The sequence below is a fragment of the Anomaloglossus baeobatrachus genome, chromosome 7 (assembly GCF_048569485.1).
Source record: "Anomaloglossus baeobatrachus isolate aAnoBae1 chromosome 7, aAnoBae1.hap1, whole genome shotgun sequence".
Classification (NCBI taxonomy): Eukaryota; Metazoa; Chordata; class Amphibia; order Anura; family Aromobatidae; genus Anomaloglossus; species Anomaloglossus baeobatrachus.
The window spans coordinates 235365797-235390627 of record NC_134359.1 but is presented as its reverse complement, the minus strand read 5'-3'; the positions used below and the strand labels follow the sequence as shown (position 1 = coordinate 235390627).

Genomic DNA, 24831 nt, shown 5'->3' with positions numbered 1-24831 from the left:
CGGATTAGTTCCAACTGAGGGGGACCGGAGAGCATAGACACAGCAGTGTCCATGGTCTGAGTAACTGGCCTGGACTGCAAGGTCTCCAGGATTTTTGACATAGTCACAGACATTTTATCAGCAAAAACTGCAAAGTCTGTCCCCGTCACCGGGGCAGGGTTCACAGGCGTCTCTGCCTGGGCTACCACCACATTAGGCTCTGGCTGACGAAGTGCCACTGGGACTGAACATTGCACACAATGTGAGTCTTTGGAGCCTGCCGGTAGATCAGCCCCACATGCAGTACAAACAGTGTACACAGCCTGTGCCTTGGCACCCTTGCGTTTTGCGGATGACATGTTGCTGCCTCCTCAGAGCAGTACAGGGTGTCCAGCCAAGAAGCGACCTTACAGTGCAACTATATATATATATGGTACTAAGAAAAAAGTACACTAATATAACACTGAGGCACTAGTGGGGCCAGCGCTAAAGTGCAGCTTACCGCCCGCTTAGGAGCGGGTGTGTGGTCGCCGAAATCCCTTTAGTCTGGGTCTCCCAGAGCCTGCTGCCTTTCCCCAGCCAGACCGCATGTGTAATGGCTGCCGGCGTCCTTGTGGAGAGGGGGGGCGGGCCCTGGGCGTATACAGACGAAGAGCGGGAAGCCTGCTTCCCACAGTGCCTAGTGAGAGGGCTGGAGCATGTAAATAAAGCTCCAGCCCTCGGCGCTGCCAATTGAGCAGCGTCTCTCCCCTACCCTGATTGACAGGGTGGGGGCGGGAACGAAGCGGCGCTAGGCCGCAGAAGCCGGGGGCTAAAGTTAGAAGCGCCGCCGCCGTAAAAGCGCGGTCGGCGCAAAGTCCCCGGCGCACCACAAGTCGCAGCTGCGCCGCCGCTCCAGTAGCGGTCGGCGCAGTAGTTCCCAACATGTAACGTCACTCAGCAAAGCTGCAGTGACCTAACCCCAGCGCACAGCGCTACTGTCCCCGGCGCACTATAACGCTCAGCAAGCCTTGAGAGTGTCCGTGCCTGCCGGGGACACAGAGTACCTGAAAGTTGCAGGGCCATGTCCCTGAACGGCACTCCCGCTCCAAATCCAGCAGGTTCTCTGGGTCTGTGGATGGAGCCCGGCCTCAGGGCTTGGAGGCCGGTAGGATCCCACTTCCACAGAGCCCTCCAGGGGATGTGGAAGGAAAACAGCATGTGGGCTCCAGCCTCTGTACCAGCAATAGGTACCTCAACCTTACAAGCACCACCGCGGGTGAGAAGGGAGCATGCTGGGGGCCCCATATGGGCCCTCTTTTCTTCCATCCGATATAGTCAGCAGCTACTGCTGACTACAAACAGTGGAGCTATGCGTGGATGTCTGACCTCCTTCGCACAAAGCAGAAAACTGGTGAGCCAGTGATCCCACTGGGGGTGTATAGCCAGAAGGGGAGGGGCCTTACACTTTTTAGTGTAATTGCTTTGTGTGGCCTCCGGAGGCAGTGCTATACACCCAATCGTCTGGGTCTCCCAATAGAGCGCTGAAGAAATAATACCTCGTAATAGAGCCGTAAAACGGCCCCTTCCTACAGGTGGGCAACCGCCGCCTGAAGGACTCGTCTACCTAGGCTGGCATCCGCCGAAGCATAGGTGTGCACCTGATAGTGTTTCGTGAAAGTGTGCAGGCTCGACCAGGTAGCCGCCTGACACACCTGCTGAGCCGTAGCCTGGTGCCTCAAAGCCCAGGACGCGCCCACGGCTCTGGTAGAATGGGCCTTCAGCCCTGAGGGAACCGGAAGCCCAGCAGAACGGTAAGCTTCGAGAATTGGCTCCTTGATCCACCGAGCCAGGGTTGATTTGGAAGCCTGTGACCCTTTACGCTGGCCAGCGACAAGGACAAAGAGTGCATCCGAGCGGCGCAGGGGCGCCGTACGAGAAATGTAGAGTCTGAGTGCTCTCACCAGATCTAACAAGTGCAAATCCTTTTCACATTGGTGAACTGAATGAGGACAAAAAGAGGGTAAGGAGATATCCTGATTGAGATGAAAGGGGGATACCACCTTAGGGAGAAATTCCGGAACCGGACGCAGAACCACCTTGTCCTGGTGAAACACCAGGAAAGGGGCTTTGCACGACAACGCTGCTAGCTCAGACACTCTCCGAAGAGAAGTGACTGCTACTAGGAAAACCACTTTCTGCGAAAGGCGTGAGAGAGAAATATCCCTCATTGGCTCGAATGGTGGTTTCTGAAGAACCATCAGCACCCTGTTCAGATCCCAGGGTTCTAACGGCCGCTTGTAAGGAGGAACGATGTGACAAACTCCCTGTAGGAACGTGCGTACCTTTGGAAGTCTGGCTAGGCGCTTCTGAAAAAACACAGAGAGCGCTGAGACTTGCCCCTTAAGGGAGCCGAGCGACAAACCCTTTTCCAGTCCAGATTGAAGGAAGGACAGAAAAGTGGGCAAGGCAAAAGGCCAGGGAGAAAAACCCTGAGCAGAGCACCACGACAGGAAAATTTTCCACGTCCTGTGGTAGATCTTGGCGGACGTTGGTTTCCTAGCCTGTCTCATAGTGGCAATGACCTCTTGAGATAATCCTGAAGACGCTAGGATCCAGGACTCAATGGCCACACAGTCAGGTTGAGGGCCGCAGAATTCAGATGGAAAAACGGCCCTTGAGACAGCAAGTCTGGTCGGTCTGGTAGTGCCCACGGTTGGCCGACTGTGAGATGCCACAGATCCGGGTACCACGACCTCCTCGGCCAGTCTGGAGCGACGAGGATGACGCGGCGGCAGTCGGCCCTGATCTTGCGTAACACTCTGGGCAACAGTGCCAGCGGAGGAAACACATAAGGGAGCTGAAACTGCGACCAATCCTGAACTAAGGCGTCTGCCGCCATAGCTCTGGGATCTTGAGACCGTGCCATGAACGTTGGTACCTTGTTGTTGTGCCGGGACGCCATGAGGTCGGCGTCCGGCACCCCCCAGCGGCAACAGATCTCCTGAAACACGTCCGGGTGAAGGGACTATTCCCCTGCGTCCATGCCCTGGCGACTGAGATAATCTGCTTCCCAGTTTTCCACGCCTGGGATGTGAACTGCAGAGATGGTGGAGGCCGTGGCTTCCACCCACATCAAAATCCGCCGGACTTCCTGGAAGGTTTGCCGACTGCGTGTGCCGCCTTGGTGGTTGATGTATGCCACCGCTGTGGAATTGTCCGACTGAATTCGGATCTGCTTGCCTTCCAGCCACTGCTGGAACGCTTTCAGGGCAAGATACACTGCCCGTATTTCCAGAACATTGATCTGAAGTGAGGACTCTTGCTGGGTCCACGTACCCTGAGCCCTGTGGTGGAGAAAAACCGCTCCCCACCCTGACAGACTCGCGTCCGTCGTGACCACCGCCCAGGATGGGGGTAGGAAGGATTTCCCCTTCGATAATGAAGTGGGAAGAAGCCACCACCGAAGGGAAGCTTTGGTCGCCTGAGAGAGGGAGACGTTCCTGTCGAGGGACGTCGGTTTCCTGTCCCATTTGCGTAGGATGTCCCATTGAAGAGGACGCAGGTGAAACTGCGCGAAAGGGACTGCCTCCATTGCTGCCACCATCTTCCCCAGGAAGTGCATGAGGCGCCTCAAGGGGTGTGCCTGACCTTGAAGGAGAGATTGCACCCCTTTCTGTAGTGAACGATGCTTGACCAGCGGAAGCTTCACTATCGCTGAGAGGGTATGAAACTCCATGCCAAGATATGTCAGCGATTGGGCCGGTGTCAGATTTGACTTTGGAAAATTGATGATCCACCCGAAACTCTGGAGAGTCTCCAGAGTAGCGTCGAGGCTGTGTTGGCATGCCTCTTGAGAGGGTGCCTTGATCAGCAGATCGTCCAAGTAAGGGATCACCGAGTGACCCTGAGAGTGGAGGACCGCTACTACAGTAGCCATAACCTTGGTGAAAACCCGTGGGGCTGTTGCCAGGCCGAACGGCAGTGCCACGAACTGCAGGTGTTCGTTCCCTATGGCGAAGCGCAAGAAGCGCTGGTGCTCTGGAGCAATCGGTACGTGGAGATAAGCATCTTTGATATCGATCAATGCAAGGAAATCTCCTTGGGACATTGAGGCGATGACGGAGCGGAGGGATTCCATCCGGAACCGCCTGGTCTTTACGTGTTTGTTGAGCAGTTTCAGGTCCAGGACAGGACGGAAAGACCCGTCCTTCTTTGGGACCACAAACAGGTTGGAGTAAAAACCGTGACCCTGTTGCCGAAGAGGCACAGGGACCACCACTCCTTCTGCCTTCAGAGTGCCCAGCGCCTGCATAAGAGCCTCGGCTCGCTCGGGAGGCGGGGATGACCTGAAGAATCGAGTCGGGGGACGAGAGGTGAACTCTATCTTGTAACCGTGAGACAGAATGTCTCTCACCCACCGGTCTTTTACCCGTGGCAGCCAGGTGTCGCAAAAGCGGGAGAGCCTGCCACCGACCGAGGATGCGGATTGAGGAGGCCGAAAGTCATGAGGAAGCCGCTTTGGTAGCGGCACCTCCGGTGGTCTTTTTAGGACGTGACTTAGACCGCCATGAATCAGAGTTCCTTTGATCTTTCTGAGGCCTTTTGGACGAGGAGAATTGGGACCTGCCCGCGCCCCGAAAGGACCGAAACCTCGACTGCCCCCTCCTCTGTTGGGGTATGTTCGGTTTGGGCTGGGGTAAGGATGTATCCTTTCCCTTGGATTGTTTGATGATTTCATCCAAACGCTCGCCAAACAATCGGTCGCCAGAAATTGGCAAACTGGTTAAGCGCTTTTTGGAAGCAGAATCTGCCTTCCATTCCCGTAGCCACAAGGCCCTGCGGAGTACCACCGAATTGGCGGATGCAACCGCCGTACGGCTCGCAGAGTCCAGGACAGCATTAATAGCGTAAGACGCAAATGCCGACGTCTGAGAGGTTATGGACGCCACCTGCGGCGCGGACGTGCGTGTGGCTGCGTCAATTTGCGCTTGACCTGCTGAGATAGCTTGTAGCGCCCATACGGCTGCGAATGCTGGGGCAAAAGAAGCGCCGATCGCTTCATAGATGGATTTCAACCAGAGCTCCATCTGCCTGTCAGTGGCATCTTTGAGTGAAGCCCCATCTTCCACTGCAAGTATGGATCTAGCCGCCAGTCTGGAGATTGGAGGATCCACCTTGGGACACTGAGTCCAACCTTTGACCACGTCAGGGGGAAAGGGATAACGTGTATCCTTAAGGCGCTTAGAAAAACGCTTATCTGGACAATCATGGTGATTCTGGACTGCCTCTCTGAAATCAGAGTGGTCCAGAAACATACTCGGTGTACGCTTGGGAAACCTGAAACGGAATTTCTCCTGCTGAGAAGCTGACTCCTCCACCGGAGGAGCTGAGGGAGAAATATCCAACATTTTATTGATGGACGCAATAAGATCGTTCACTATGGCGTCCCCGTCCGGAGTATCAAGGTTGAGAGCGGCCTCAGGATCAGAATCCTGAACAGCTGTCTCCGCGTCATCAACCAGAGATTCCCCCCGCTGAGACCCTGAACAATATGATGATGTCGAGGGAATTTCCCAGCGAGCTCGCTTAGTCGGTCTGGGGCTGGGGTCTGTGTCAGAGCCCTCAGCCTGGGATCTATGAGACACCCCGGGGGGACATTGTTGGTCCAACTGAGGGGGGCCAGGGAACAATGATTCAACAGTGTCCCTGTGCTGAGATACCGGTCTGGACTGCAAGGCTTCTAGTATCTTAGCCATAGTCTCAGAGAGTTTATCCGTAAAGACTGCAAACTCTGTCCCCGTCACCTGGACAGTGTCAGCAGGTGGTTCCCCCTGGGCCCCCCTTAGCAGAGGCTCCGGCTGAGTAAGTGCAGCAGGGGCCGAGCAGTGCACACAATGAGGGTCAGTGGATCCTGCCGGTAGCGGGGTCGTACATGCGGCGCAGGCAGCATAGTAAGCCTGTGTTTTGGCACCCCTGCCGTTTGTGGGCGCCATGCTATTGTCTTCCCTGAGCAACACAATAGGGTATATAGCCAGAAATCACCTGTGCACCATACAGTGTAAAGTATATACCATAAACATATAATTTATAATTACACTTCTGCACAATGGGGCTAGCACCACAGGTGCTGCTTACCACCCGCTTAAAGCGGTTGTGAGGCCACCAGAATCCCTGCCTGGGTCTCCCAGAATTTGTCCCCCTCTGCAGCGTCCGAGGAGCTGACAGGAATGGCTGCCGGCGTCCTGAGGAGAGGAGGGAGCCGTGGGCGTGACCCAGAAAGTGCGGGAACTGGTGCCCCACTGTGCACAGTGAGGGGGGTGGAGTATGCAAAGCATGCTCTAGCCCTCATTGCTGCTCGTCCTGTACAGCGTCCCACCCTTCCCCTGCCTGTCAGGGCTGGGGGTGGGAGGAAAAAAAGACTAGGCCGCAAAAGCCGGGGACTCGAGTAATAAGCGCGGCCGCCGTATAAGCGCGGCCGGCGCGGAAGTCCCCAGCGCACTAGAAGTCCCAGCCGCGCCGCAGTGTTAACCATGGCAGCGGCGGTCAGCGCGGTAGTCCCCATACACAAACACACTCAGCAACGCTGCAGTGTGTAATGGCACATTTAACCCGGTCAGCGCCGCGGTCCCCGGTGCACTAGCACACCCAGCAATGCTGGAGTGTTGCTGTGCGCGGTCCCCACGGGGACACAGAGTACCTCCAAGTAGCAGGGCCATGTCCCTGAACGATACCCGGCTCCTATCCAGCAGGCTCCTCAGGAGTTGTGGATGAAGCACGGTCTCAGTGCCTGGAGACCGATAGGATCCCACTTCACCCAGAGCCCTAAGGGGGATGGGGAAGGAAAACAGCATGTGGGCTCCAGCCTCCGTACCCGCAATGGATACCTCAACCTTAACAACACCGCCGACAAGAGTGGGGTGAGAAGGGAGCATGCTGGGGGCCCTATATGGGCCCACTTTTCTTCCATCCGACATAGTCAGCAGCTGCTGCTGACCAATCTGTTGAGCTGTGCGTGCATGTCTGCCTCCTTCGCACAAAGCATAAAAACTGAGGAGCCCGTGGGAGCACTGGGGGTGTATAGGCAGAAGGGGAGGGGCTTTACACTTTTAGTGTAATACTTTGTGCGGCCTCCGGAGGCATAGCCTATACACCCAATTGTCTGGGTCTCCCAATGGAGCGACAAAGAAAAGTATTTCTAAAGATCCTTTATGATATGCTAATGAGCGAGTGGACTAGTCACAAGGGTATTAGTTCCTGAGCTCATTCTGCCCTCTTAGCATGTTAGTGCTATCAAGGTTGGGAATTTAGGGGAAACTGCAAATGGGGTTTTTCAGGGTCACAGAGACGGATTTCAAATCAATCTGCACAGGTATAAATGAATCAGGCAATGAAACGTGTTCACTGCTTGAGCAGAAGCTAGCTTCTGACCCGTGTATTAAAGAATCTTATAATTATACAACACAATATTCGACTTCGACCTTGGAGCAAGAACAAGGAGTCAACATCCCACATGGTGTGAATCAACTGATTATGAATTTTCTCAGTATGTTATGAATACCTCTTTGTTCATTGTTCCTTTTGGCGATCTTATCTTTGTTAACACTTTGCAGAATACACATCTTAGAATCATATTATGAAGCTTCTATGCGATTGTCATATATACACACAGATAATTATGCAACGACATCTATACTTTGATTATTTACATACCCAGATCATCTTATTACATCTGGACAAACGGCCTATAGCTCAGGCCTACCCTCACAGCACGCCGTGCTAACATGCTTTTTAATGCCCGTTGCCCAGCATCATCGACAGTGACACGCGTACCTGTGTCTGTTGAAATTACATCAGACGCCGGGCAGTGCACATAATCAGAAGTCTAGGCACCTCAGTCATGCGCACTAGACCTCTTTGTAGTCGGGATACATACACCCGGCTTTAAAGTGCCCATGATCGGAAGTGCCGGACATTCTGATCATGCGCACTGATCCTAGACCCGACGTTCCTGAAGTGGTGACAACAGAGGTACGCGCGTCACCCCTGATGATGACGCTGGGCAATGGACATTGAATAGTATTTCCCTGTGGGCGTGCTAAGAGGATGGAATGAGTGCAGGAACTAACACCCTTGTGACTAGTCACAACGCTCATTAGCATATCATAAATGATCTTTAGAAATACTTTTTCTAAAGATACCTTTATCTATGCTATTATAGGCTGGGACAGTTAGGTAGGGACTAGCGATATGCCCCAGAACTGCTCGTGGTTCTGGGTGCATATTTGACCTGACAGGTTCCTTTTAAGCCGCTGAATTATCAGATTTCTATGGAAATTATTTGTAACAGAGACTGAGGCATGAGATTTTCTGCAAAGTGAAAAAGTAGAAAACAAAAAGGGCCAGCCATTGTTGGGGAATGTTCCACAGCCAATCCAAAATCTCCCATATTATTCCTGGCATAGTTGTCCAGAAAAAAACAAGCTATTTAGGAAACACTACTCAAATCAAATCAGTATTTTAATATTTCCTTGTCTCCAATTGATTGTTAAATTACACCTACAAAGTCACAATATTTAAAGGGGTTGTCTATGTTAATGTGAAAGCTGTATACAGACCGCAATACAGCTTAAAACAATATATAAACAACCTGTCATCTCCGCTGATCCAGTCTCGCATGCCAGATACTCCTCGCTGGCCCCCAATTACCTTGGCTGCAGAGGTGACACCTCGTATACCCTATGTGACCGCTGTGGCCCATCACTTGCTTCAGTTGCATAATCCAGAGGCCAGTGATTGGAGTAAATGCAAGAACGAGAGAATCTGGGGTGCGGCGCTGGAACGGCAGGGGTGATGTGGGCAAATATAATTTGTTTTCTTATTGTGAATTGGAGTCAGAAAATTCTTTGAACTAAGTAATTAAATCAGACATGTCCAAATTCCTAAAGAATGTTACAATGATATTTATTTTGTAGTGATTGCTGTTGCAGGGTATGGGACAATTATAGGCTACATTTGATTTTCCATCCTGATCTGACCATCTGGCATGGTGGGTTCCTAAAGACTATCGTACAACAGTCCAATTAATAACAATTGGACCAATGCACGATACTTTCTGGAAGAATCTCGCCATTGTGGATTGTCAGGTCATGTGGGAAAATCAACAGTGTAGGTAAGCTATAAGTCAAGCATGAACAACTGAGAAAATGTGTGTCTGAAAAGCTCAGGACACTTACCTTTTTCTTGCTCTTCTTTGCACTGATGGGCTCCGGAATAGGGACCAGTATAGGGATTTCCTCCTCCCCACTATCTGCTTCCTTCTGCTTTTTACTAGTAGTGGCCTTTGCCTTTTCATCTTCTAGTTTATTTGTTGTTTTGGTCTTTTTGTCAGCTTGCTTCTTCTTCTTCTTCTTAGCTTGTGGTGTCTTTTTATAGAATAAAAAATATAATTAAAACATATTAATTGCTTTAAACTTTATATACTACAAGTAGAGCTGGTGCAAAACCATTCGTAAGAGTCCAGTGGTCAGGTCAGTGATCTGTGGCCGCTGGACGGGAGCCCGGATGACTGCCTCCTACCTGACAACCCCACAGGCCCCTCTGTTGATTGGCCGCCTGGTGCAATGTCATCATTGTGCCGCGACGCACATGTGACTTAGTGTCGCTGGGCAGGCTAATCAAAAGTGAAGCGGGACTGCCATCAGCTAAGAAGAGGGTTTCAAGATTCCTGTCCAGCCGTCACAGAAATGTCCGCTGGACTGGGTTCCTGCTAAATCAATTTTCACAATACTAAATGCAACAAAGGGCCACATGGAGAGAATAATAATAAAAAATGGGGGGGAGATGGGGCAGGTCTCCAATTGTGGCAGACATGTTGGTTATACAGCACTGGACACACTGTACGTGTACACGGTACATGTACTGTGCAGTGAGGAATATCAGCATTCAGCCATTAGACCTTTAGCCAAGAACATTAATGGATAAATCACTGATTATGAATCACTGGAGAGAAGGGAATTTTGTTTACTTACCGTAAATTCCTTTTCTTCTAGCTCCTATTGGGAGACCCAGACAATTGGGTGTATAGCTTCTGCCTCCGGAGGCCACACAAAGCATTACACTTAAAAGTGTAAACCCCTCCCCTCTGCCTATACACCCCCCCGTGCATCACGGGCTCCTCAGTTTTGGTGCAAAAGCAGGAAGGAGGAAACTTATAAATTGGTCTAAGGTAAATTCAATCCGAAGGATGTTCGGAGAACTTAAACCATGAACCAAAGAACAATTCAACATGAACAACATGTGTACACAAAAGAACAACAGCCCGAAGGGAACAGGGGCGGGTGCTGGGTCTCCCAATAGGAGCTAGAAGAAAAGGAATTTACGGTAAGTAAACAAAATTCCCTTCTTCTTTGTCGCTCCATTGGGAGACCCAGACAATTGGGACGTCCAAAAGCAGTCCCTGGGTGGGTAAAAGAATACCCCGGTAGTAGAGCCGAAAGACGGCCCCTTCCTACAGGTGGGCAACCGCCGCCTGAAGGACTCGCCTACCTAAGCTGGCATCTGCCGAAGCGTAGGTATGCACCTGATAGTGTTTCGAGAAAGTGTGCAGACTCGACCAGGTAGCCGCCTGACACACCTGCTGAGCCGTAGCCTGGTGCCGCAATGCCCAGGACGCACCCACGGCTCTGGTAGAATGGGCTTTCAGTCCTGAAGGAACCGGAAGCCCAGAAGAACGGTAGGCTTCAAGAATCGGTTCCTTGATCCACCGAGCCAAGGTTGACTTGGAAGCCTGCGACCCTTTACGCTGGCCAGCGACAAGGACAAAGAGCGCATCCGAGCGGCGCAGGGGCGCCGTACGAGAAATGTAGAGCCGGAGTGCTCTCACAAGATCTAACAAGTGCAAATCCTTTTCACATTGGTGAACTGGATGAGGACAAAAAGAAGGTAAGGAGATATCCTGATTGAGATGAAAAGGGGATACCACCTTAGGGAGAAATTCCGGAACCGGACGCAGAACCACCTTGTCCTGGTGAAACACCAGGATGGGGGCTTTGCATGACAGTGCAGCTAGCTCAGACACTCTGCGAAGTGATGTGACTGCCACTAGGAAGACCACCTTCTGCGAGAGGCGAGAAAGAGAAATATCTCTCATTGGCTCGAAAGGTGGTTTCTGAAGAGCCGTTAGCACCCTGTTCAGATCCCAGGGTTCTAGCGGGCGCTTGTAAGGTGGGACTATGTGGCAAACCCCCTGCAGGAACGTGCGTACCTGCGGAAGCCTTGCTAGACGCTTTTGAAAAAATACAGAGAGCGCCGAGACTTGTCCCTTAAGAGAGCCGAGAGACAACCCCTTTTCCATTCCGGATTGAAGGAAGGACAGAAAAGTGGGCAAGGCAAATGGCCAGGGAATAAAACCCTGATCAGAGCACCAGGATAAGAAGATCCTCCACGTCCTGTGGTAGATCTTGGCTGACGTTGGTTTCCTGGCCTGTCTCATAGTGGCAATGACCTCTTGAGATAACCCTGAAGACGCTAGGATCCAGGACTCAATGGCCACACAGTCAGGTTGAGGGCCGCAGAATACAGGTGGAAAAATGGCCCTTGAGACAGCAAGTCTGGTCGGTTTGGTAGTGCCCACGGTTGACCCACCGTGAGATGCCAGAGATCCGGGTACCACGACCTCCTCGGCCAGTCTGGGGTGATGAGGATGGCGCGGCGGCAGTCGGACCTGATCTTGCGTAACACTCTGGGCAGCAGTGCCAGAGGAGGAAATACATAAGGCAGTCGAAACTGCGACCAATCCTGAACTAATGCGTCTGCCGCCAGCGCTCTGATCTTGAGACCGTGCCATGAATGCCGAGACCTTGTTGTTGTGCCGGGACGCCATTAGGTCGACATCCGGCTTCCCCCAGCGGCAACAAATCTCTTGAAACACGTCCGGGTGAAGAGACCATTCCCCTGCGTCCATGCCCTGGCGACTGAGAAAGTCTGCTTCCCAGTTTTCTACGCCCGGGATGTGAACTGCGGAGATGGTGGATGCTGTGGCTTCCACCCACAGCAGAATCCGCCGAACTTCCTGGAAGGCTTGGCGACTGCGTGTGCCGCCTTGGTGGTTGATGTATGCCACCGCCGTGGCGTTGTCCGACTGAATTCGGATCTGCCTGCCTTCCAGCCACGGATGGAACGCATTTAGGGCTAGATACACTGCCCTTATCTCCAGACATTGATCTGAAGGGAGGACTCTGTCGGAGTCCAGGTTCCCAGAGCCCTGTGGTGGAGGAAGACCGCTCCCCACCCTGACAGACTCGCGTCCGTCGTGACCACAGCCCAGGATGGGGGCAGAAACGATTTCCCCTTCGACAAGGCAGTGGGAAGAAGCCACCACTGAAGGGAGGCCTTGGCTGCCCGAGAAAGGGAGACGTTCCTGTCGAGGGACGTCGATTTCCTGTCCCATTTGCGGAGAATGTCCCATTGGAGTGGACGCAGATGAAACTGCGCAAATGGAACTGCCTCCATTGCTGCCACCATCTTCCCTAGGAAGTGCATGAGGCGTCTCAAGGGGTGCGACTGGGCTCGGAGGAGAGATTGCACCCCTGTCTGTAGTGATCGCTGTTTGTCCAGCGGAAGTTTCACTATCGCTGGGAGAGTATGAAACTCCATCCCGAGGTATGTCAGCGATTGTGTCGGTGACAGTTTTGACTTTGGGAAATTGATGATCCACCCGAACCTCTGGAGAGTCTCCAGAGCAATGTTCAGGCTGTGTTGGCATGCCACCCGAGAGGGGGCCTTGACAAGGAGATCGTCCAAGTAAGGGATCACTGAGTGTCCCTGAGAGTGTAGGACTGCTACCACTGTTGTCATGACCTTGGTGAAGACCCGTGGGGCTGTTGTCAGGCCGAAAGGCAGTGCCACGAACTGAAGGTGTTCGTCCCCGATGGCGAAACGCAGGAAGCGCTGATTCTCTGGTGCAATCGGCACGTGGAGATAAGCATCCCTGATGTCGATTGAGGCTAGGAAGTCTCCTTGGGACATCGAGGCGATGACGGAGCGGAGAGATTCCATCCGGAACCGCCTGGTTTTCACGTGTCTGTTGAGCAGTTTGAGGTCCAGAACGGGACGGAAAGATCCGTCCTTTTTTGGTACCACAAACAAGTTGGAGTAAAAACCGTGACCCCATTGCTGAAGGGGAACAGGGATAACCACTCCTTCTGCCTTCAGAGTGTTCACCGCCTGAAGAAGAGCATCGGCTCGCTCGGGGGGCGGAGATGTTCTGAAGAAACGAATCGGAGGACGAGAATTGAACTCTATCCTGTAACCGTGAGACAGAATGTCTCTCACCCATCGGTCTTGGACATGCGGGTACCAGGCGTCGCAAAAGCGGGAGAGCCTGCCACCGACCGAGGATGCGGTTTGGGGAGTCCGCAAGTCATGAGGAGGCCGCTTTGGGAGCGGTTCCTCCGGCGGTCTTTTTAGGACGTGCCTTAGACCGCCATGAATCAGAGTTCCTCTGACCCTTTTGAGGCCTGTTGGACGAGGAGAATTGAGACCTGCCTGAGGGCCGAAAGGACCGAAACCTCGATTATACCTTCCGTTGTTGAGGTCTGTTAGGTTTGGACTGGGGTAAGGACGAGTCCTTACCCTTGGATTGTTTAATGATTTCATCCAATTGCTCGCCAAACACGCGGTCGCCAGAAAACGGCAAACCGGTTAAAAACTTTTTGGAAGCAGAATCTGCCTTCCATTCACGTAGCCACATGGCCCTGCGGACTGCCACTGAATTGGCGGATGCTACCGCTGTACGGCTCGCAGAGTCCAGTACAGCATTCATGGCGTAGGACGCAAACGCCGACGCCTGAGAGGTTAATGACACAACCTGCGGAGTAGCGGCCCGTGTGACTGCATTAATCTCCGACTGCCAAGCTGAGATAGCTTGGAGTGCCCATACGGCTGCAAATGCCGGAGCAAAGGACGCGCCGATAGCCTCATAGATGGATTTCATCAGGAGCTCTATCTGCCTCTCAGTGGCATCCTTGAGTGATGCACCATCTGCCACTGCAACTATGGATTTGGCCGCCAGTCTAGAGACTGGAGGATCCACCTTGGGACACTGAGCCCAACCCTTGACTACGTTAGGGGGGGAAGGGATAACGTGTGTCATTAAGGCGCTTAGAAAAGCGCTTATCCGGAAAAGCTCGGTGTTTCTGGACTGCATCTTTGAAGTCGGAGTGATCAAGAAACGCACTCCGTGTACGTTTGGGAAACCTAAAATGAAATTTCTCCTGCTGAGAAGCTGACTCCTCACTCGGAAGGGCTGGAGGAGAAAGTTCTAACACCTGATTGATGGACGCTATAAGGTCGTTTACTATGGCGTCCCCTTCAGGCGTATCAAGGTTGAGCGCGGCGTCAGGATCAGAGCCCTGATCTGCCACATCCGCTTCATCCTCCAGAGAGTCCTCATGCTGAGACCCTGAACAGTGAGATGAAGTCGAGGGAAGCTCCCAGCGAGCCCGCTTAGTCGGTCTGGGACTGAGGTCCGTGTCGGAGTCCTCCCCGTGGGACCTATGAGTCGACCCAGGAGCACTTTGCTGCTCCGACCGAGGGGGGCCTGGGGGCAATGAATCAACAGTGCCCGGGGCCTGTGTTACAGGTCTGGACTGCAAAGCTTCTAGTATCTTAGCAGACCATCTATCCATAGACTCAGAAAGTTTGTCAGCGAATACTGCAAACTCTGTCCCTGTCACCTGGACAGTGGGGGCCGGGGGTTCCACCTGGGCCGGGGGTCCCACCAGTGGCTGAGACTCCGGCTGAGTGAGTGTCACAGGGGCCGAGCATTGCACACAATGAGGGTAGGTGGAACCTGCAGGTAGCATTGCCGCACATGAGGTACAGGTTGCAAAGTAAGCCTGTGCTTTGGCACCCTTGCTTTTTGCGGACGACATGCTGTTGTCTCCTCTTAGAGCAATCAGTGAGGGTATATAGCCAAAAGCTAATAGTGCGGCCGTACAGAGTAAATGTATACACTATAAGCATATAAATATACAATTCGGCACCCAGGGGGGCCAGCACCTAGTAACAGGTGCGGCTTACCGACCGCCCGCAGCGGTTGTGTGACCACCAGATTCCCTGCCCGGGCCTCCCAGAGCTGTGGAGCTCGGAGTTGTCTCCCCTCTGAAGTTCTCCAGGGTCTGAAGTGCTGATAGCAATGGCTGCCGGCGTTCAAAGAGGAGGAGGGAGCCGTGGGCGTGCCTGTAAAAGTGCGGGAATCTGGTGCCCCACGGTGCTCAGTGAGGGGGGAGGAGGATACTAAGTATGCTCCAGCCCTCAGCGCTGACGTCCACTGCAGCGTCCCGCCCTTACCCCTGACTGGCAGGCCCGGGGGCGGGAATATGCAGTACTAGGCCGCAAAAGCCGGGGACTAAAGTTATAAGCGCGGCCGGCAAACAAGCGCGGTCAGCGCGGTAGTCCCGGCGCACAAACACACCCAGCAGCTGCTGCAGTGTCCATCACACAGGCGCTCTATGCGCCGTCCCCAAGGGGACACAGAGTACCTCAGAGTAGCAGGGCCTTGTCCCTGATGATACCCGGTCTCCTGTCCAGCAGATTCCCTCAGGGGCTGCGGAGGGAGCACGGTCCCAGTGCCTGGTGACCGATTAGGATCCCACTTCACCCAGAGCCCCTAAGGGAAGGGGAAGGAAAACAGCATGTGGCTCCTGCCTATGTACCCGCAATGGGTACCTCAACCTTAACAGCACCGCCGACCAGAGTGGGGTGAGAAGGGAGCATGCCGGGGGCTCTGTTATGGGCCCACTTTTCTTCCATCCGATATAGTCAGCAGCTGCTGCTGACTAAAATGTGGAGCTTGCGTGGATGTGTGCCTCCTTCCACAAAGCAATAAAACTGAGGAGCCCGTGATGCACGGGGGGGTGTATAGGCAGAGGGGAGGGGTTTACACTTTTAAGTGTAATGCTTTGTGTGGCCTCCGGAGGCAGAAGCTATACACCCAATTGTCTGGGTCTCCCAATGGAGCGACAAAGAAAGTAGGATGAAATGATGAAAAAAATAGTATACACATATATAGATTACATACATACATACACACACATATATCTATCATATATATATATATATATATATATATATATATATATATATATATACATACACACAAACGCACACACGCACCAAAAGGGTAAAAAATACATTTTGCTTTGCTACATCGGGTAATTTACTACTTCTATACTAGTACATTGAAGGGAATGTCAGCAGTTTTTGCTATGTAAGCTGAAGACAGCATGCTGCAAGGGTTAAAACATAGAATTCAGGGATGCCTGTCTTGTTAAGGTCCCACCTATTGGTTATTTGATATGTTTAAGCAGCAAGACCATTATCATTGCTGTGACTACAATGTCACTCATGGCAGTCCTACACGCTCCCTCTTCTGATTGGTATCTCACTGTCAATGTACAATCTATATAGAGAGCCTGGTGTGAGCGGGACAGCTCTCAGCTCTGCTACATGACTATTTCTAAACAATCTGACTATCAGAACAGCTGCGGCCAAAATCTAAGTGATGCATTGTTGGATTCAGGATCTCTTTGCCTACGTTATGCCGCTCTCAGATGAGGTAGGTAAAGCTTGCTGACAGAGTCCCTTTAAATCTTGGATGTTGCTAGAAGCTAGAGAGCACATCAAACACACCAGAAAACAATCCAGAACAAAACATATCTACCTTCAGCAAGCCTAAAGAATTCAGGCTGTCAAAAGAGGAGTTGTAGATGGGCAGAGCCACCGATGATTGAGTTTTCAGGTGAAGAAGTTTGACATTTTTCCATTTCTGAGAAGAAAGAGAAGGTCAAAATCTGTCAGCTCTTACTGCCCATAGACGTGACAGAGTATGGAAATTATACATTTTTTTTTTTAAATACTCATTGACCTTAGAGTTACCATGAGTTTATTCAGTATGACAAAGTTAAAAGTAAAGTTAAAAGTAAAGTCACAGGCAATCTGGATCTACACTACTGGCACAAGTAACAATGACATCTATGTCCTATACGAGGCCACAATAACTGCTCTGGTGATTTGGGATAGTCCTTTATAATAAGACACCTGGATTACACATCTAGGGGCGGCCCGGCCGTCTGCAGGACACCTACCATCGGCAACTTCTCAGCTACAACTTGAGAAACTGCAAGTATGTTCTCAGCAATGTCGTCCACCTTCATACCTGTGTGACCCACACGAATAGAACTGCAAAAAAAAAAACCAAACAACAAGTTATTGATTTCTTACTCCTCATCTTACTTGGAGATGAAGCCTAAGTGTCCGACTTACTAGCAGCATCCTCTGTTGGTGATATGAAGCTGTGTTCCCTGGATAAAGCGGTTCAGTTCATTAGCGAGGTACTTGTGCTTCAGATTGACAGACAGCGGCTCCCTGCATACAGTAGACAGAAAATATTACACAATATGCTTCATAAAAATTATATATTACGTATTTAATATTCTGGCTTTAAAGGGAATCTGTCAGCAGGTTTTTGCTCTCCCATCTGAGAGCAGCATAATGTAGAGACAGAGACCCTGATTCCAGCGATGTGTCACTTACTGATCTGTTTGCTGTTTTCTCTGCTGCTGATCTCATAGTTATACAGAGCTCATGAATATGCTGCACTACCTGCAGCACGCCAAGTAGTTCTGTAATGATAATCTACTGCTGATTAAACAGTGATTTCATCTAAACTGACAGTGAATAAAAGATCTCAAAAACTATTGCGCGATCGCACTTTTTTTTACAGTTTTTCTGCACTTTTAATTTTTTTGCTGTTTTCCAGTACACTATATGGTAAAAGTCATAGCTTCATTTAAAAGTAGAACTTGTCCCACAAACAATAAGCCCTCATATGGCAAGATTATCGGAAAACACCTCGGTTACTTACCGGTAGCCGGTTTTTCCAGAACCCATGACAGCACCACATGAGAGAGGGATCCGCCCAGCGAGGACAGGAAACCATTCTGAAATAAAAGGGCGGTACCTCTCCCCTTCGTCAATTAATTACCGAGAATTGAGAGGACCTCCAACAAACGTTAAAACTTAACTCTATCACCAACTATAACACACACATGCACACCCAGAATAGTGCACACTAAAGATGAAAAGGGAGGGACTATATGGGTGCTGTCATGGGTTCTGGAAAAACCGGCTACCGGTAAGTAACCGAGGTGTTTTTCCCTCACCCATGACAGCACCACGTGAGAGATTTCCAGAGAATAACATATTAGGGAGGGACCAACGTCTCAAGCACCCTTCTACAAAACGAGAGATCAGCCGAGGAGGATAGATCCAACCGATAGTGACGGAAGAAAAAGGAGAATGTGAAGACCAGGTAGCGGTCCTACAAATCCGGTCAATAGATACCTGCGTCTTTTCAGCCCCGGAGGGCGACACCGCACCGGTGGAGTGGGCCCTTAAGCCCTCAGGGAAGGCAGCCCCACTAGATGAGTAGGCTAAGCAATGGCCTTCCTAATCCACCTAGAGATAAGGTCTGTGGGTGTGAAACTGCACTATCTACTACAGACAGGGCTATGAAAAAGGACTGTGTTTTCCCCACACTATGTGTCCCTGAGATGTAGAGAAGGAGGGCCCTATGAACCTCCAACGTATGAATCTGTTTTAGCCCGGTATTTGTAGGATGGCCGCAAAAGGAGGGAAAATTATACCCTGCGTGCTATGGAATCGAGGCGACCATTGGGAGAAAGGGTCCTATTAACACCTGACCCGGCCTATCGTTGAACAACTGAGCGTAGGGCTGTACTACCGATAAGGAGCGTAAGCACTAATTCTGCGAGCGAACGCCAAGGCCCAGAGAAAAAAAGTTTCCAATGTCAGCAACGTCAGGGAGATTTTTTTTGTTTTTTTTGGCAATAGGTTCAAAAGGGAGGACTCGTGAGGGCGTTCAACCCTAATTTGATCCCCCGGTGGAACTTTCAGGCATGAACTCACAAACCCAATAAACTTGAACCCACCGGTTTGCTGCTAGTTTTCCAATGGATAAGGTTCCTAGGGCAGAACAGGAACCCATAGAGTGTAGACTGAGAATCCTAGAGCAACCCCGTCTGCAAGAATGCCAATGTGCATGGAATAGGAACTCATAACCAAGGGACCATTTGCAAAGAAGGGGAACTTTTGCCACCCTCTCCCATAGAGTGTAGTGGTAACCGGTTTATTGCTCTTCAGCAAGGAAGAGACCGGGTCAGAGGAGAACCCTTGCACATCAGCAACAACCTCTCAAGTTCTAAGCTGTAAAGGAAGAGCTGTGGAAAAACAAGCGCAATAGGGTCTTACCTCAATAATGTATGGGGAGGAGGACAGGGAGCAATAATACTCACCAGATGTAGTTGTGAAAGTCACAACTACTGTAAAGGCATGGATGAGTTGGATCATGGCAGCAGCAACCCGAGTGGCAGATAACATAGAACAGTGGTAGAAAAGAAGGGAATTTTGTTACTTACCGTAAATTCCTTTTCTTCTAGCTCCTATTGGGAGACCCAGACGATTGGGTGTATAGCACTGCCTCCGGAGGCCACACAAAGCATTACACTAAAAAGTGTAAGGCCCCTCCCCTTCTGGCTATACACCCCCAGTGGGATCACTGGCTCACCAGTTTTAGTGCAAAAGCAAGAAGGAGGAAAGCCAATAACTGGTTTAAACAAATTCACTCCGAAGTAACGTCGGAGAACTGAAAACCATTCAACATGAACAACATGTGTACCCGAAAAACCACCAAAAATCCCGAAGGACAACAGGGCGGGTGCTGGGTCTCCCAATAGGAGCTAGAAGAAAAGGAATTTACGGTAAGTAACAAAATTCCCTTCTTCTTCGGCGCTCCATTGGGAGACCCAGACGATTGGGACGTCCAAAAGCTGTCCCTGGGTGGGTAAAGAAATACCTCATGTTAGAGCTGCAAAGACAGCCCTCCCCTACGGGGAGGCAACTGCCGCCTGCAGGACTCTTCTACCTAGGCTGGCGTCCGCCGAAGCATAGGTATGCACCTGATAATGTTTGGTGAAAGTGTGCAGACTCGACCAGGTAGCTGCCTGGCACACCTGTTGAGCCGTAGCCTGGTGTCGTAATGCCCAGGACGCACCCACGGCTCTGGTAGAAAGGGCTTTCAGCCCTGATGGAACCGGAAGCCCAGCAGAACGGTAGGGTTCAAGAATTGGTTCCTTGATCCATCGAGCCAGGGTGGCTTTGGAAGCCTGCGACCCTTTGCGCTGACCAGCGACAAGTATAAAGAGTGCATCCGAGCGGCGCAGGGGCGCCGTGCGGGAAAAGTAGATTCTGAGCGCTCTCATCAGATCCAACAAATGCAAATCCAATTCATATCGATGAACTGGATGAGGACGAAAGGAAGGTAAGGAGATATCCTGACTGAGATGAAAGGGGGATACCACCTTAGGGGGAAAACCCGGAATCAGGCGCAGCACTACCTTGTCTTGGTGAAAAACCAGGAAAGGGGCTTTGGATGACCGCGCTGCTAGCTCGGACACTCTCTGAAGAGACGTGACCGTTACCAAAAAAGGCCACTTTCTGTGACAGTCGAGAAAGTGAAAAGACATCCCTCAGAGGCTCAAAGGGCGGCTCCTGGAGAGCAAGTAGTACCCTGTGCAGATCCCATGGGTCTAACGGCCTCTTGTACGGAGGGACAATGTTACCAACCCCCTGCAGGAACGTGCGTACCTGAGGAAGTCGTACTATGCGCTTCTGAAAGAATACAGACAGCGCTGGGACTCGTCCGTTAAGAGAGCCGAGCGACAAACCTTTTCCCAAACCAAATTGTAGGAAGGAAGGAAAAGTAGGCAATGCAAATGTCCAGGGAGACACTCACTGAGCAGAGCGCTAAGATAAGAATATCTTCCACGTCTTGTGGCAGATCTTGGCAGACGCCGGCTTCCTAGCCCGTCTCATGGTGGCAATGACGTCTGGAGATAATCCTGAAGACGCTAGGATCTCGGACTCGATGGCCACACAGTCAGGATCAGGGCCGTAGAATTCAGTGGGAAAAACGGCCCTTGGGACAGTAAGTCTGGCCGGTCTGAGAGTGCCCACGGTTGGCCGACCGTGAGATGCCACAGATCCGGGAACCACGACCTCCTCGGCCAGTCTGGGACGACGAGGATGGCGCGGCGGCAAGCGGAGCTGAACTTGCGTAGCACTCTGGGCAACAGTGCCAGAGGTAGAACACATAGGGTAGCTGGAACTGCGACCAATCCTGAACTAGGGCGCCTGCCGCCAGAGCACTTTGCTCGTGAGACCGCGCCATGAAAATCGGGACCTTGTTGTTGTGCCGACACGCCATTAGGTCGACGTCCGGCATCCCCCAGCGGCTACAGATTTCCTGACACCAGTCTGGGTGCAGAGGCCATTCCCCTGCGTCCATACCCAGGCGACTGAGGAAGTCTGCTTACCAATTTCCTACTCCCGGGATGTGAACTGCGGATATGGTGGATGCTCTGTCCCCCACCCACATCAGAATCCGCCGGATTGCCTGGTAGGCTTGGCGATGCGTGTTCCGCCTTGGTGGGCGATGTCTGCCACCGCTGTGGAATTGTCCGACTGAATTCGGATCTGTTTTCCTTCCAGCCACTGCTGGAAGGCTTGCAGGGCAAGATACAACTCCCAGATTTCCAGAACATTGATCTGAAGGATGGACTCCTCTGAAGAGAGTCCTTGACCGTCTGAGAAGGGAAACGTTCCTGTCTAGGGACGTCGACTCCCCAACCCATTGGCAAAGCATGCCCCATTGAAGTGGACGCAGATGAAACTGCGCGAAAGTGACTGCCTCTGCATGAGGCGTCTTAAGGGGTGTGACTGGCCTTGAAGGAGAGACTGCACCCCCGTCTGTAGTGAACGCTGCTTGTCCAGCGGAAGCTTCACTATCGCTGAGGGAGTGTGAACTCCATGCCCAGATATGTCAGCGATTGGGTCGGTGCCCGATGTAACCTTGAAAAGTTGATGATCCACCCGAAACTCTGGAGAGTCTCCAGCGCCACGTTCAGGCTGTGTCGGCATGCCTCTTGAGAGGGTGCCTTGACAAGTGGATCGTCCCAGTAAGGATCACAGAGTGACCCTGAGAGTGCAGGACTGCTCCCACTGCTGCCCTGAACTTGGTGAAAACCCGTAGGGCTGTCGCCAGACCGAAGGGCAGGGCTACGCACTGAAGATGCTTGTCTTCAATAACGAAAACGTAGCAAACGCTGGTGCTCTGGAGCAATCGGCACGTGGAGAAAAGCATCCTGATGTCTATTGATGCTAGGAAAGCTCCTTGCGACATTGAGGCAATGACGGAGCGGAGGTTACATCCGGAACCGCCTGGCCTTCACGTGCTTGGTGAGCAGTTTTAGGTCCAGAACGGAACGGAAAGAGCCACCCCTTTTTTGGCACCCCAATCAGATTGGAGGAAAAAACCGTGTCTTGTTCCTGAAGAGGAACAGGGATTACCACTTCTTCTGCCTGCAGAAGAGCATCGGCTCGGTGGGGGGAGGGGGGGGGGGGAGTTCTGAAGAATCGAGTCGGAGGACGAGAACAGAGCTCTATCCTGTACACGTGAGACAAAATGTCTCTCACCCACCGGTCTGTGACCTGTGGCAGCTAAATGTCGCCAAGCGGGAGATTCTGCCACCAACCGCGGATGCGGAGAGAGAGAGCTGAAAGTCATGAGGAGACCGCCTTGGTAGCGGTTCCTCCTGCTGCCTTCCTTGGGCGTGATTGAGCCCGGCCGGAAACTGAGCCCCTCTGAGCCTTTTGAGTCCTTTTGGACGAGGACAATTGGGACCTGCCCGAGCCTGGGAAGGACCAACCTCGACTATCCCTCCAGGACAGCATTACTAGGGTAAGTCGCAATGCAGACATTGCGAGGTTAAGGACACCACCTGCGGCACAGATGTACATGTGCTCAAGACCAGCTGCGCAAGCCCAGCTGAAATAGGATAGAGTGCCCATACGGCTGCGAATGCCGGAGCAACCGGCACACTGATAGCTTCACAGACAGATTTCAACCAGAGGTCCATCTGTCTGTCAATGGCATCTTTAAGTGAAGTCCCATCTCCACTGCAACTATGGATCTAGCCGCAAGCCTGGAGATTGGGGGATCCACCTTTGGACCCTGGGTCTAACGCTTTACCACGTCAGGGGAAAGGGATAACGTGTATCCTTAAAACGTTTGGAGAAAACGCTTATCTGGTAAGCGTGGTGTTTCTGAACTGCTTCTCTGAAGTCAGCGTGGCCAGAAAAATACTCAATATACGCATGAGATACTGAAAAAGGATTTCTCCTGCTGTAAAGCTGACTCCTCCACTGGGGGAGCTGAGGGAGCAATATCCAACCTTCCATTGATGGACGCTATAAGATCATTCACTATGGCGTCACCATCCGGTGTATCCGGATTGAGAGCGGTGTCAGGATCAGAGTCCTGAACAGCTACGTCTGCATCATCATACAGAGAGTACTGTGATGAAGTCGAGGGCCGTTCTTAGGGAGCTCGCTTAGGCCGTCTGGTACTGTCGTCCGTGTCAGAGCCTGCACCCTGGGATGCATGGGACCCTCCTGGAGCCATGATTTGTTTCGAAATCAGGGTGGCCAGGGGCATTGAATCAACATTGCCCAAGGTCTGTCTGGACTAAGCGAAAACTGCAACTCCGTCCCTGTCCCTGGACAGGGATCACAGGTGGTTCTTTTGGCCACCTGTAGCAGAGACCCCGTTGAGTAATTGCACACACTGGGGGTCCTGGAACAGTATCGCATGCAGTACAAGCAGCATAGAAAGCCTGTGCCTTGGCACCCATGCTTTTTTTTTTTTTTTTTTGTTGCTGTCTAGCCATCTAGGAGCATTAGCCAAGAATAGCGACCGTACAGTGCAATGTATAGCATACAAGCATGAAGTACAATAAACACTTCAGCACATGCAGTACAAGGAGCATAGAAAGCCTGTGCCTTGGCACCTTTGCTTTTCAGCTGCCGTTGTCTAGTTATTCAGGAGCATTAGCCAAGACAAGCGACATACAGTGAATGTATAGCATACAAGCATGAAAATAACCACTGCAGCACATGCAATCCAAGCAGCATTGAAAGCTTGTGCCTTAGCACCCTTGCTTTTCTGCTGCTGTTGTCTAGTCATCAAGGAGCATTAGCCAAGAATAGCGACATGCAGTGAATGTACAAGCATGAAAATAAACTCTGCAGTACATGCAATCCAAGCAGCATTGAAAGCTTGTGCCTTAGCACCATTGCTGTTTGCTGCCGCTGTCTAGCCATCTAGGCGGGTAGACAGCCAAGAATAGCCCTTACAGTGCAATGTAAAGCATACAAGCATAAAGGACACATGACACTGCAGCACATGCAAGACAAGCAGCATATAGAGTCTGTGCTTTAGCACCCCTGATCTTTTGCTGCTGTTTCTAGGTCTGCATCCTGAATAGCGACCGTACAAAAGTACAACAGGACACTTCGGCATTAGTGGGTCAGCACTTTAGTTGCCGCTTACCGCCCGCACAAAAGCGGGTGTGTGGCGCCGGAATCCTGTGCTGTAGCTCAGCGCTTGTCTCCGTTTTCCCGCTCTGCGTGCCGGAATGGCTGCCGGCGTCCAGAGGAGAGGGGCGGGCCGAGGGCGTGCCCGAGACAAGAGCGGGAACCCGGCGCCCACTGTGTCTAGTGAAGGGGGCTGGAGAATGCAAATAAGGCTCCAGCCCTCGGCGCTGCTATAGAACAGCGTCTCCCCCTTTCCCTGAGTGACAGGGTGGGGGCGGGAACGAAGCGGCGCTAGGCCGCAAAAGCCGGGGACTAAAGTTAGAAGCGCCGCCGCCGTAAAAGCGCGGTCGGCGCGTC

At 51.8% G+C, this 24831-nt stretch overlaps 1 protein-coding gene across 1 annotated transcript in view; it reads right to left on the bottom strand.

The window, feature by feature from the left end:
- RSL1D1 (ribosomal L1 domain containing 1) overlaps nt 1-24831 on the bottom strand; it is an 81798-nt gene that overhangs the window by 18466 nt on the left and 38501 nt on the right. Inside the window, exons 5-8 of the mRNA XM_075317958.1 lie at nt 17287-17388; nt 17109-17202; nt 16685-16789; nt 9195-9383 (exon numbers count right to left, since the gene is read on the bottom strand). Coding sequence (XP_075174073.1) covers nt 9195-9383; nt 16685-16789; nt 17109-17202; nt 17287-17388 — 490 coding nt within the window. The remainder of the gene's footprint in view (nt 1-9194; nt 9384-16684; nt 16790-17108; nt 17203-17286; nt 17389-24831) is intronic.